The sequence below is a fragment of the Hyperolius riggenbachi genome, chromosome 2 (assembly GCF_040937935.1).
Source record: "Hyperolius riggenbachi isolate aHypRig1 chromosome 2, aHypRig1.pri, whole genome shotgun sequence".
NCBI lineage: Eukaryota > Metazoa > Chordata > Amphibia > Anura > Hyperoliidae > Hyperolius > Hyperolius riggenbachi.
Window position 1 is genome coordinate 534,663,522 of NC_090647.1, and position 13,913 is coordinate 534,677,434.

The 13,913-nt window shown below is 45.7% G+C and overlaps 1 protein-coding gene across 3 annotated transcripts in view; it reads left to right on the forward strand.

The window, feature by feature from the left end:
* The window catches only part of TBC1D23 (TBC1 domain family member 23), a 119,189-nt gene that overhangs the window by 42,988 nt on the left and 62,288 nt on the right, over positions 1-13,913 (forward strand). For all 3 annotated transcript variants that reach the window (XM_068270690.1, XM_068270688.1, XM_068270689.1), the window contains exons 2-4: positions 352-463; positions 5,512-5,617; positions 9,949-10,153. In XM_068270690.1, coding sequence (XP_068126791.1) covers positions 5,587-5,617; positions 9,949-10,153 — 236 coding nt within the window. In that variant the 5' untranslated portion in view covers positions 352-463; positions 5,512-5,586. The remainder of the gene's footprint in view (positions 1-351; positions 464-5,511; positions 5,618-9,948; positions 10,154-13,913) is intronic.

Genomic DNA, 13,913 nt, shown 5'->3' on the forward strand with positions numbered 1-13,913 from the left:
CTAGCAGAAAATGGCTTCTGAGAGCAGGAAAGAGATAAAAAGGGTCAATAGTTCATAGATTTTAGCTCTGGCATACTTCAATGAATGTGCCATTGAGCAAAAACAATAAAACAGTTAAAACTTAAAAAGTATATTTAAACATAAAACTGGAATATCTTAAAAGTCATTTTTAGGAGAAGGAAGATATACGATTGTTTATTTCATTAGTTTATTTTCACTTTGGGTGTCCTTTAAATACAGCAGTTTGGGGATAAAATGAATTCTTTCTTATAGGGTGTTGATCATTGCATCCTGACCAGCATGAAACCAATACTGTGCTATTTCTCTGATTCGGCCTGTCTTTGTTCTCAGGGAAGCGGATCTGGCTGAGGCTCTGGAGGCAGGCGGATGTGACCTGGAGACTGTAAGGAACATCATTCAAGGGCGACCTGTCCCTCCAGATCTCAGGGCAAAAGTATGGAAGGTAAGTAAACCGGATGCTGCTACTCCAGCCAGTACAGGCTGTTTATTATATTCCTATTGCAGCCAGTAGATGCAGTCCGTAGTAGCAGTGCACTATATTGCTATCACAGCCAATAGAAGCAGTCCACTATATTGCTATCACAGCCAATAGAAGCAGTCCACTATATTGCTATCACAGCCAATAGAAGCAGTCCACTATATTGCTATCACAGCCAATAGAAGCAGTCCACTATATTGCTATCACAGCTAATAGATGCAGTACACTATACTGATATCAAAGCCAATAGATGCAGTCCACTATATTACTATCACAGCCAGTAGATGCAGTCCACTATATTACTATCACAGCCAATAGAAGCAGTCCACTTTATTGCTATAACAGCTAATAGATGCAGTCCACTATACTGATATCACAGCCAGTAGATGCAGTACACTATATTGTTATCACAGCTAATAGAAGCAGTCCACTATATTGCTATCACAGCTAATAGATGCAGTACACTATATTGCTATCACAGCTAATAGATGCAGTCCACTATACTGATATCACAGCCAGTAGATGCAGTACACTATATTGTTATCACAGCAAATAGAAGCAGTCCACTATATTGCTATCACAGCTAATAGATGCAGTACACTATACTGATATCAAAGCCAATAGATGCAGTCCACTATATTACTATCACATCCAGTAGATGCAGTCCACTATATTGCTATCACAGCTAATAGATGCAGTCCACTATATTGCTATCACAGCTAATATATGCAGTCCACTATATTGCTATCACAGCTAATAGATGCAGTACACTATACTGATATCAAAGCCAATAGATGCAGTCCACTATATTACTATCACAGCCAGTAGATGCAGTCCACTATATTGCTATCACAGCCAACAGATGCTGCCCACTATATTGCTATCACAGTCAGTAGATGCAGTCCACTATACTGCTATCACAGGGAGGGAACCTAAACTGAGAGGGATATGGATATGGATTTTTCTTTTTAAAATAATACCAGGCGCCTGACTCTCCTGCTGAACCTGTTTCTCTATTACTTTTAAGGTGGGTACACGCATTACTACAGAGAACGACGGGTCCGTCAGACCCTCCCGCTGGGCAGTCATTCTCCCGACAATAGTGCGTATGTACAGTCTGTCTGCAGACTTATAAGGATGTCTCTGAATGATCCGCTCAACGGATCGTTCAGAAACAGCCTTATCAGTCTGCAGACAGACTGTACACACGCACTACTGTCGGGAGAACGACCGCCCAGCGGGAGGGTCTGACGGACCCGTCGTTCTCTGTAGTAGTGCGTGTACACAACTTTAGCCACAGCCCCTCAACAAGCATGCAGATCAGGTGCTCTGACTGAAGTCAGACTGGATTAGCTGCATGCTTGTTTCAGGTGTGTGATTCAGCCACTACTGCAGCCAAAGAGATCAACAGGACTGCAAAGCACATGGTAAACATGAAAAATGGTAAAAAGGAAACATCCATATCCCTCTCAGTTTAGGTTCCCTTTAAAGCGGACCTGAAATCAGAACTTCCTCTCTGCTCTAAAAGATAAGCAACAGCATAATAACATATACATAAAAGCATTTCTTTGTTACAGCTGATATAAATCTGCAGTTTATTTACTTAGTGCTTTCCTGGAAGCAGACATAGGGTTAACATGTGTTTACCAATTGGCTGCTCTGACATTCCAGCCAGCTGACTCCACTGAGATCAAATTACAACTTGTGATTAGTCACAGATGAGGGGGAATTAGACAGGCTGAACTCTGAAAATCCATACAGGGAGCATTTCTTTATGTTTTCCTTCTGTCCTGTGCAAGAGTTCAGGTCCACTTTAACATGGCTTTAACTGTTTATCCACGTAGTTTAAAAATATATGTATAGTGATGTGCTGCCCTGATTAAAACATAAATATCAGACATGTGAACAGTCTGCATGGGATGAGGGAGAACAATTCTGCTTTATTTTGTGCTGTGATTTTCCATCATCTGACAGTTCATTCTCCTCCAGGCATTTTCTCCCCTCCACTTCCTCTGTCTGCTCTAAGCCGGATCTCCTCTTCAGCAGCACCAGAGCCCTAATTCCTTCCAGCTGTCACCTTCACACATCACAGCCTCACACCTGCGTATCAGCACTCTGCATATAATGCTGAACATGTTACTATGCAGCAGTGTACAGTCACTGCCATACTGACCATGTTACTACGCAGTGTGTGTACAGTCACTGCCGCACTGACCATGTTACTACGCAGTGTGTGTACAGTCACTGCCACACTGACCATGTTACTACGCAGTGTGTGTACAGTCACTGCCACACTGACCATGTTACTACGCAGTGTGTGTACAGTCACTGCCACACTGACCATGTTACTACGCAGTGTGTGTACAGTCACTGCCGCACTGACCATGTTACTACGCAGTGTGTGTACAGTCACTGCCACACTGACCATGTTACTACGCAGTGTGTGTACAGTCACTGCCGCACTGACCATGTTACTATGCAGCGGTGTACAGTCACTGCCGCACTGACCATGTTACTATGCAGCGGTGTACAGTCACTGCCGCACTGACCATGTTACTATGCAGCGGTGTACAGTCACTGCTGCACTGACCATGTTACTACGCAGTGTGTGTACAGTCACTGCCGCACTGAACATGTTACTACGTAGTGTATGTACAGTCACTGCCGCACTGACCATGTTACTACGTAGTGTATGTACAGTCACTGCCGCACTGACCATGTTACTACGCAGTGTGTGTACAGTCACTGCCGCACTGAACATGTTACTACGCAGTGTGTGTACAGTCACTGCCGCACTGAACATGTTACTACGCAGTGTGTGTACAGTCACTGCCGCACTGACCATGTTACTACGCAGTGTGTGTACAGTCACTGCCGCACTGACCATGTTACTATGCAGCGGTGTACAGTCACTGCCGCACTGACCATGTTACTATGCAGCGGTGTACAGTCACTGCTGCACTGACCATGTTACTATGCAGCGGTGTACAGTCACTGCTGCACTGACCATGTTACTACGCAGTGTGTGTACAGTCACTGCCGCACTGAACATGTTACTACGTAGTGTATGTACATTCACTGCTGCACTGACCATGTTACTACGCAGTGTGTGTACAGTCACTGCCGCACTGACCATGTTACTACGCAGCGGTGTACAGTCACTGCTGCACTGACCATGTTACTACGCAGTGTGTGTACAGCCACTGCCGCACTGACCATGTTACTACGCAGTGTGTGTACAGCCACTGCCGCACTGACCATGTTACTACGCAGTGTGTGTACAGCCACTGCCGCACTGACCATGTTACTACGCAGTGTGTGTACAGTCACTGCCGCACTGACCATGTTACTACGCAGTGTGTGTACAGTCACTGCCGCACTGACCATGTTACTATGCAGCGGTGTACAGTCACTGCCGCACTGACCATGTTACTACGCAGCGGTGTACAGTCACTGCCGCACTGACCATGTTACTATGCAGCGGTGTACAGTCACTGCTGCACTGACCATGTTACTACGCAGTGTGTGTACAGTCACTGCCGCACTGAACATGTTACTACGTAGTGTATGTACAGTCACTGCCGCACTGACCATGTTACTACGTAGTGTATGTACAGTCACTGCCGCACTGACCATGTTACTACACAGCGGTGTACAGTCACTGCTGCACTGACCATGTTACTATGCAGTGTGTGTACAGTCACTGCCGCACTGAACATGTTACTACGTAGTGTATGTACAGTCACTGCCGCACTGACCATGTTACTACGTAGTGTATGTACAGTCACTGCCGCACTGACCATGTTACTACACAGCGGTGTACAGTCACTGCTGCACTGACCATGTTACTATGCAGTGTGTGTACAGTCACTGCTGCACTGACCATGTTACTACGCAGTGTGTGTACAGTCACTGCCGCACTGACCATGTTACTACGCAGTGTGTGTACAGTCACTGCCGCACTGACCATGTTACTACGCAGCGGTGTACAGTCACTGCTGCACTGACCATGTTACTACGCAGTGTGTGTACAGTCACTGCCGCACTGACCATGTTACTATGCAGCGGTGTACAGTCTCTGCTGCACTGACCATGTTACTACGCAGCGGTGTACAGTCACTGCTGCACTGACCATGTTACTACGCAGTGTGTGTACAGTCACTGCCGCACTGACCATGTTACTACGCAGCGGTGTACAGTCACTGCCGCACTGAACATGTTACTACGCAGTGTGTGTACAGTCACTGCCGCACTGAACATGTTACTACGCAGTGTGTGTACAGTCACTGCCGCACTGACCATGTTACTACGCAGCGGTGTACAGTCACTGCCGCACTGACCATGTTACTATGCAGTGTGTGTACAGTCAATGCCGCACTGACCATGTTACTACGCAGCGGTGTACAGTCAGTGCCGCACTGAGCATGTTACTACGTAGTGTATGTACAGTCGCTGCCACACTGAACAGCTCCACAGGATGTAAATGGATTTCATGCTGAAATCGATTCAAAATCTGTGTGCAGATTTCTGCTCAGAAACAGCCTTATCAGTCTGGCGACAGTGCGTACACGTGCTATTGTCGCCTGAAAGTCCGCCCAGCGGGAGGGTCTGATGGACCTGTCGTTGGCGGGCGTAGTGCGTGTGTACGGACCATATGGCTGCCTTTAGAAATCTGGAATTTGTTAAAATAGAACTGAAGCAAATATCTACTTTATGCACCGTCATGAAGTGAAAATAAATCCGTTCTGTCTAGGGAAAAATGCACCAGAGATAACAATGACAATGGCTATTGATAAGTGAATGCAACTAGTACTCTTCAGACATATAGGCTACCACCAAGGGTAAAGCTGCATTGTATGCAGTGCTTTTTGGTAAGTCTTGATTAGGGTATCTGATTAGAGGCATTGATAGCCATTGTACTGCAGATATAACAATTTACAAAGTACATGAAATAGTTGGTGTGGCAGCAGCGGTCTCATAATTGATTTGTAGTAATGTTTATATACTTACAGATTGCACTGAACGTGGCAGGAAAAGGGGACAGCCTTGCATCATGGGACGGTTCCTTAGACCTCCCAGAGCAGCCGATGATTCACAGAGATTGCCAAAATCTTATAGGTAAGAACACAAAATGTCACTATGCTAGTTTTATGGGGGGTTTTTTACTCCTTTTGAAAAATAACTTTATGCTGGGAATACACGGTTAGATAGTTTGTTATCAATCGAGGCGCTGACGACTCGATTGATAATTTCCGACAGGTCCGATCACCGCGCCGATCGATACCCGCGGGCGGACAATAGCGGAAATTGAGCGGAAGATAAGGTAGCGCCCGCGGGGACAAGCGGGAATCGATCCGAGGGGGACGCGGCGGGAGTCGATCTGGCGGCTAATCGAGCTGCCGGATCTAACCGTGTATTCCCAGCATAAGCCTCGTACACAGGCCTGGCTTAGGGCTTGTTTACACTACAAGAGCTTTTTAAACGCTAGTGATTTTGAAAAGCTCTTGCTAATGCAGTGCTATGGGGGATTTTTACAAAATCACATCGCTCCAGTGAAAACACTCACATAGGATAACATTAGCCAGAGCTTTTAAAATCACACAGCACTCAGAAAAGCCCAATACTGTGCCAGAATTAGCCATACTGTGCCAGGGAAAAAAAACACACATATAAATAAACATTTGATCTACTTAACCACCCTGGCGTTCTGATTAAATCGCCAGGGTGGCTGCGGGAGGGTTTTTTTTAAATAAAAAAAAAACTATTTCATGCAGCCAACTGAAAGTTGTTTCGGCTACGCTGGGCTCAGGCGGCTGGGGGGACCCTCTTTCGCCGCTGCTCGCGGCGAATCGCCGCAGAGCGGCGGCGATCAGGCAGCACACGCGGCTGGCAAAGTGCCGGCTGCGTGTGCTGCTTTTTATTTCATTAAAATCGGCCCAGCAGGGCCTGAGCGGCAGCCGCTGGCGGTGTTGGACGAGCTGAGCTCGTCCAGACCGCTCAGCTGGTTAAATAACAGATGTATTGTACTGTCCACATTTTGATTTCAGTGAATTTTATATAGTAAATGAAGAGACTTCTGTTCCTTGTGGGACCTTGTCTCTTGCCCACAGTTTGAGGCTATATCCTGATGCCATTTCTTCCCTTAACTTTTTTTTTTTCTCCTCCAATCGCTGAGTCGCCTCAGCCTTGCTTGTAAACATGAGTGAGCAGAGGATCGTGTTTCAGCTAGGCAGCTTCACACTGCAGTCTGCTCAGCCAATCAGTGAGAAGCAGGAAGGTGGGAGGGTCATTGGCAATGACACAGAAAAGAGCCTGGGGAACTAAGAAAATATAATAACAGCAGAGAGATTCCTGAATAGATTGGAGAACTTGTACTTGCAGGGAGAGACTTCTGGCAGCATTTTAAACACACTGCAGTGTTTAAATAGAATTTGGTTTTGTGGCTGACAATCTCACTGTAAGTCGGCTGAGGCAGCCGATAACTGCGTGTATATGTCAACTGGTGACCCCCAACCTGCGAGTGATCCACTGGGCGGATCTACTCCTTCCCAGCAATGCCATTGTTCGTGCTGCTCCCCCACCCATGTGACATCATGCATGCGCTGACTGTCATTCCCCCCTTCCCCCCGCATAGCAACACTGCGCTTCGGGAGCTACACAGCGGACACACGTGTGTCCAACCCAGCCCAGCAATGTTGCCCAAGGAGATTAGGTCCTGATCCCCAACGAGTGACATCAGTTGTCCGCTCGCCCATAAATCAAAGGTCTAAACCTCTATTCCCTCCATTGGCAAGACTGCCGCAGCCATTTTTATTTGAAGTGTTCCGAAGCTCTGTGGCCACTCCCACCAGCAGTGCCAGGGCTAGCCTCCACCTGTGGACAGGCCAAGGTCACACAGGTGGATGGGGAGGGGCTGACACAGAGTGCTGAACACTTCAAATAAAAATGGCTGTGGTTGTCTTGCTGATGGAGACTGGACCTCTGATTTATGGGCGAGCGGGTGAGTTATTGCCGCTGAACCTTACATTAACACAGCTGGCGCCACCATAGGCTGTAATAGGAAATGCAGCTATAGTGGCGCTCACTGAGTAATTTGGGGGCCCTTAAAAGACAGAGCACAAATTACTACAGAACACCGTAATTTGGCCGCCATCAATAGCTTGCAGTGGAATTACATCTTTCCCCAACTATCCATGCCGGCCTGGAGGGGGAATAATAATTAGCGCCGCCAGGACTTGTGCAGGAGCAGGGTGAGGCGTATATCTGCTTTACCCTGCGACCAAATCTCCCAGCGGATGAATCATAGGTGTGCCTTCCATCCCTTGCTCCTGCCAAGCATTCAGAAGTTGCAGATCTTTATAAAAGTCTTCATGAGAAATCTGAAATGTTTGCCTCAAATTAGCAAAAGTAAGCACATGGCTATTTATACGCCACAATGTGCCAGATTTTCACTGCCTCTGTCTTCTGCCAAAAGGTGTAGTTGGGAAGCTTTATAAATTGTGGCATAGCTGGGTTACACCATGATGCCAGAAAAGGGAAAGCAAGCATACACCCCAGTGCTTTAGGGAATTGTGAAGTTCAGTCCACTGTTTTAGTATATGAGAAGAGCTAAAGCCCCCGCTAGCTTTTTATAGATCTGAGAATGACTTCCCATGTCTATGCACCATTTACCTTACGTTAAAGGGATCCGTAAGTGGCATAAGATAGACGTGTATGTACAGTGCATAGCACATAAATAACTATGCTGTGTTCCTTTTCTTCTTTCTCTGCCCGAATGAATAAATATTCAGCTATGCAACTGACAGCTTTTTTCCAGTTGGACCAGTCTGACAATAGCGTCCCGCACTGATAAGGAATCACAGCCATAAAATGCCTTCCTGGCAGAGAACTCTGCTTCTGAGAGCAGTGGATAAACAAGGTCAATAGTTAATACATTTTAACACTCTGAGACAGAAGATTTAGCTGAAAAAAAAGAATAAATCTATTTAATTTTAAGTTTTTAAACATACCGGTAACCTAAAACTCTAAAAGTCATTTTAGGAGTAGCAGGATAGATACAATTGTTTATCTCATCAGTTTATTTTCACGAAGTGTACCTGAGATGAAAAAATAAATGAATTATACATTTCTGAGGCTTCTTCCAGCCTCCTTCAGGCTAATCGGTCCTCCGCAGCCTGCATCTTCTGCTGTGTCCCAGTAATTCAGCCAGTCGGTGCAGTCCAGCCATGCGTGCTCCCCCATCGTGTGGCCAGGAGCGGAATGGTTCGCGGTTAGGAAGCGCATATGCACTACGCCCTGATTACCTGAAGGATGAAGGCGAGGAACCGATTAGCCTGAAGGGGTCTGGAGGTAGCCCCAAATATGTATAATTTTTTTCTTTTTTGACATGTTAGGTACAACTTTTAAGAGAATCTGTAACATCAAAATGTCCCCTGGGGGGTACTCACCTCGGGTGGGGGAACCCTCCGGATCCTAATGAGGCTTCCCACGCCGTCTGCCGTCCCTCAGGGGTCTCGCTGCAGCCCTCCGTACAGCGGTGACGTCAATATTTATCTTCCCGGCTCCTGCGCAGGCGCTCTGACGGCTGTCGGCTCCGAAGTAGGCGGAAATACCCGATCGCCGTCGGGTCTGCTCTGCTGCGCTGGTGCAAGTCTCCAGCGCCTGCGCAGTAGAGCGGACCCGACTGAGATCGGGTATTTCCGTCTACTTCGGAGCCGAAAGCAGCCACAGCGCCCCCGCTGGAGCCAGCAAAGGTAAATATTGAATGTACAGTCGGGTCTGTCGCCGGCTGTTCAGAAGGCTGCAGCGAGACCCCCGTGGGACAGAGGACGGCGTGGAAAGCCTCATTAGGATCCTGAGGCTTCCCCCACCCGAGTTGAGTACCCCCCAGGGGAACTTTTTGATGTTACAGAGTCTCTTTAAAGAAAACTTGTAACCAAAAATAAAATCCTTCAGGAGGGGGAAGCCTTTGGATCCGAAGGAGGCTTCCCCCATCCTCCTCTATCCCAGCAATCCAGCTCTGCCACCCCCATACAGCTGCGCAGGTGCAGTAGCGGCTCTTCGTTCAGGCTAAGGCAGAAATAGTCGAGCCCGATCGTATCCTCTCTACTGCGTAGGGGCGAGTCCTTTCCTCAGCTATTTCCTCCTTAGTATGAATGGAGAGACACTACTCCTCCTGAGCTGGATCGTGGTAGGTAAATATCTCGCGTGCCTGCGCAGTACTTGTCAGGCATTGTCCAGGAAGTTTCAATTTAAGAATTGGACAAAACTTCAAAATCCTCGATTTCCTTTTGCTCCAACTTAATCCTTGTAAATGGACATCTTTTGCACTACCAGGGTTTTTATACATATACCTCTGTGAGTTATCATTGCTTTTTGCTCTCTTCTATGGTGCATGCTACCCTTCTTCATCAGTGTCTAGCTGTAACCGTGGCATTTTGTCATTGCAGACCAGGCCGCTCTGCCGGAGGAGAGGAAAGCGACGGTTCTTCAGGACATCGAATCTGTGGTTACCTTTTACTGTAAATCCCGTAATGTCAAATACCAGGAAGACATCTGCTGGATCTATCTATTAAAGCCACTGATTGACCTCAACCTGCCACGCAGTGACTTGTACAATTGCTTCTATGCCATTATGAATAAGTACATCCCCAGGTATGGGCCTCGGCTGCTTGCTGTACTGTTTTTTTGTTTTTGTTTTATTTTTATTACCCATGCATTTATTTAAAGCAAACCTGTGAAACAAAAGTGAAAAAAAAAGTATGAGGTAATTTGTATGTGTAGTACGGATAGCGAATAGAACATTATTAGCAAAGAGTCTCATTTTTATTTTGTGTTATAGCTTTTTTTTTTTTTTTTTGCTTTTTTTTTATAACATTGCATCATTCTGTCACAGTTGCTATTTTAAAACCACACTCTGTCTTTCAAGCTATACAGCAAAGCAGAAATAATGGCCTTTTGAACTTTCCTGCAGTAAAACCTTATCTCAAGCTGTCTCTCACTGTTTCTTGGCTGTTTAAGTGCTTTGGAAAACAGGACTATATTCATCCCAGTGGGTCAAAAAGCTCAGAGAAGCTCTTTTGCATAGATAACCCTTTTTTTTTTTTTTTTTTTTAACCTCCTTCCCACTCTGTAAAGCAATGTGAGACTTGTATTTGCTACTAATGTTCTATTTCTTATCTGTACTACACATATATTTCATCCTATATAATAAAACCCCATGTGTCCCTGCGTCATCCTCCTGTGTCTGTGGGCCAGATTTATCAAGAGTGTCTGAGACAAAATATTAGTAGGTTTTTAGAAATCCGTGCAGAACTGTCTCAGGCATCTTAAGAAATCACTAGATAGTGCAGATTCCTTCTTAAACTGTAAGGAATAGGAGCTAGGAAGGTCTCTCAGGCAGTGCAGTGTGTGAGGGGAATTCCTGTTGCTGAGGTAACTGTCAGCAAGCTCTGAGTGAGGGAGTGGAGCCCTTCACAAATCACATCTAGCCTACACTATCTGTAGAGCTGCTAATGAGCACTTCTTATCTGCAGCAGTTAAGAAATGGATTTGCACTTTTCTTAACTGTAGTGTAGCTCTAGAAATCCTCGCTAAACTGCTGCTATTACATAGGCTTTGGGAAGGTTCTTACTATCATGCAGAACTGTTCTTATGCTGGTTAGAACAGTTTTAGAAGAAAAACTGTCGGTAATGCTTTGATAAATCTGACCCTGTGTTTTGGCTACTGTGCATGTGTAGCCGTTTGGGGGGGGGGGGGGGGGGGCAGACGTGCGTGCACGTCCGCTCAGCACGTGGCTTATGCGGCAAGTGCCTAGCGCCTGTTTTTAAACGGGCCTTAGGCCTAGTTATATCATACGTTTTTATATTCGCTTCAAGTTTGCTTTTAATGCCTACGCTAACATGAAAAAGAAATTTACATACAAATTACTTTATTCCTGTTACAGAGGTCGCATCACCAGAATTCCTTTATGGTTTAATAAAAGAACAAAAAGAATCTAATTCTACAGCTATCTATACACTTATAGATTGTCACCCAATGCAGCAAAACAAAGGATTCCTCTGTGAAAGGAATAGAATCGGGAAGGAATCTATTCCAACCCAACACTGCTCATAGATTTTCTATAGATCCCAGCGGGGAATCTATTGAAATTCGATCACACTGCAGCGTTACTGTGTTTGATGCAGTGCAACACTGCGGGCTGCCAATCTGTCACCGTTCCTGCCCCGCCCCCAATCTAGATCTTCCATACTTTCAGATCTATACATTTAATCGATTCTTGGCCAAAGATCAACCGAAAGTTGATCGATTTGACATTTCGATTGAATCTGCTGGGAATTGGAACAGTAAAGTTGATAAGTGTCTGGACACCCTTAGTTCCAGCAGAACTATCTGTCTCAGTTGTTCAGCGTGGGACACAATGTTACTGGTGAGGTATAAACTAGATTATAGGATGTTGGACTCTAAAGCCTTGAACATACGCAAGATGAAACTCGTCTGATCGCAACCACCTCCGCAGATAATCAAACCTGTGTGCTGCGGTTCCCCAATACCCCCCAACGCCTCGTGCGGCGATCAGCTGGGGCCGTGCATGTGAAACTTAGGGTGACTTTCAGATTTTTCAGAGGGGTCAGTGGCACACTGGAGAGGATCATAGGCAGGGTTGGGAGGGGAGAGAAGAAGTCCCAGGTAAGAAAAACAAAACTGCTTTCCCTCAGCTCAGATAACTTTTTGTTTAGCTTAAAGGACAACCGAGGTGACATGACGAGATAGACATGTGTATGTACAGTGCCTAGCACACAAATAACTACGCTGTGTTCCTTTTTTTCTTTCTCTGCCTGAAAGTTAAACATCAGGTATGCAAGTGACAGTTTCTGTCCTGGTCGGATTGGGTCAGACTAGGGTATAGCATAACCCTCACAAATAAGGAATTACAACCATAAAACACTTTCCTGTCAGTAAATTGCTTCTGAGAGCAGGAAAGAGATGAAAAGGATCAATAATTCACAGATTTGAGCTCTGGCAGACTTTGATGAATGTGTCATTGAGCAGAGACAATGAAACAGTAAAAACTTAAAAACTAGATTTTAAGTTATTTTAGGAGAAGGAGGATAGATACAATTGTTTATCTCATCAGTTTATTTTCACCTCAGATGTCCTTTAACCATTTTTGTTGCCATGACTGCTCGGGCTTTGGCAGTATGAGAGACATCCATCAGAACACTACCAGAAAAAGCTGTTCAAAGAGGAACGCTGTGTTCCCCGAATTTTCCCTTATACACAGTACTGACACTCTTGCAGAAAAACTTGAAAACCTCTTAAGATGGCCTTTCCCTTCTAACAAATCATTGATTGCTCCGGTGCTGTTTGCTTTACCACCTTGTACCACTTAGCCTTGATCAAAGTTCAGCAGAAATCAATCAAGCTGCTGCATTATAAGCTTCTTATTGAACGATGCCGCACAAAACTGAATCCGATCTTCCGACCTCTGCCATGACACAATGTTCCTGGAAGGAAAAAACTGTCAATTCATATTTAGTGTGTGTGTGCGTGCGTGCGTGCGTGTGCGCGCGCGTGCGGTGTGTGTATATACATGGTATATATGGTAGGGCTTAGATAGCGAGCTTCTCCTAGGACAGTCAATGACATGGCTACAGGTAGAGAATGTCAGTGCTATATAAATCCTATACAATAAAACCTAACTGTCCCTGCGTCATCCTTCCTGTCCCTGGCTGTGTGTCCGTGGGTTTTTTTATACTGCGCACGTGCGTACAGACAGGGATTAGACTTTGAGCTCCTCTGAGGGCAGTCAGGGACATGACTATGTACTATGTAAAGTGCTGCAGCCTAGACTTCAACTAACTTGTGTATGTGCAGCTTTCACATATGATGTGAAGCTTTTCTACAGTATATGTCTGACAAAGAATGAAGTCTTGTCTTCCTGTATCCTCCATCGTTCTTGTGGCCGGCTGGTTGCTATGGAGATTACTACCTCTTCCTGTGGAAGGTTTCCATGCTAGTCCTATGTCTGTAAGGGCTGGTTCACACGGGCGTCTGCTGAGCTTTTGCTTGGCATTGCGTTCAAACGCCAGCATTTAAACGCCAGCGTTTAAAAGCTAGCTTTTGAAAAGCGTTCAAGGCTAGCAGTTCTGGTCTCTGCTATTGTTTCCTCGCGTTTACTGCCTCTGAAAGCAGCATGTTGCTTTTGAGACTAGACGCAACGCTGGGATCTACTGCCAGGCTTTCATGAAAGCCTGCAAAAGCCAGCTCTAAACGCTCCCATTCACTTGCATGGGATGGCAGTAGATCCCAAAAAACGCTGCGTCTGAAATGCTGCGTTAAACGCCACAAAAACGCCCGTCTGAACCAGCCCTAAGAGAGAGAATACTGCGGCCCAGTTTTTTTTACAGAGGA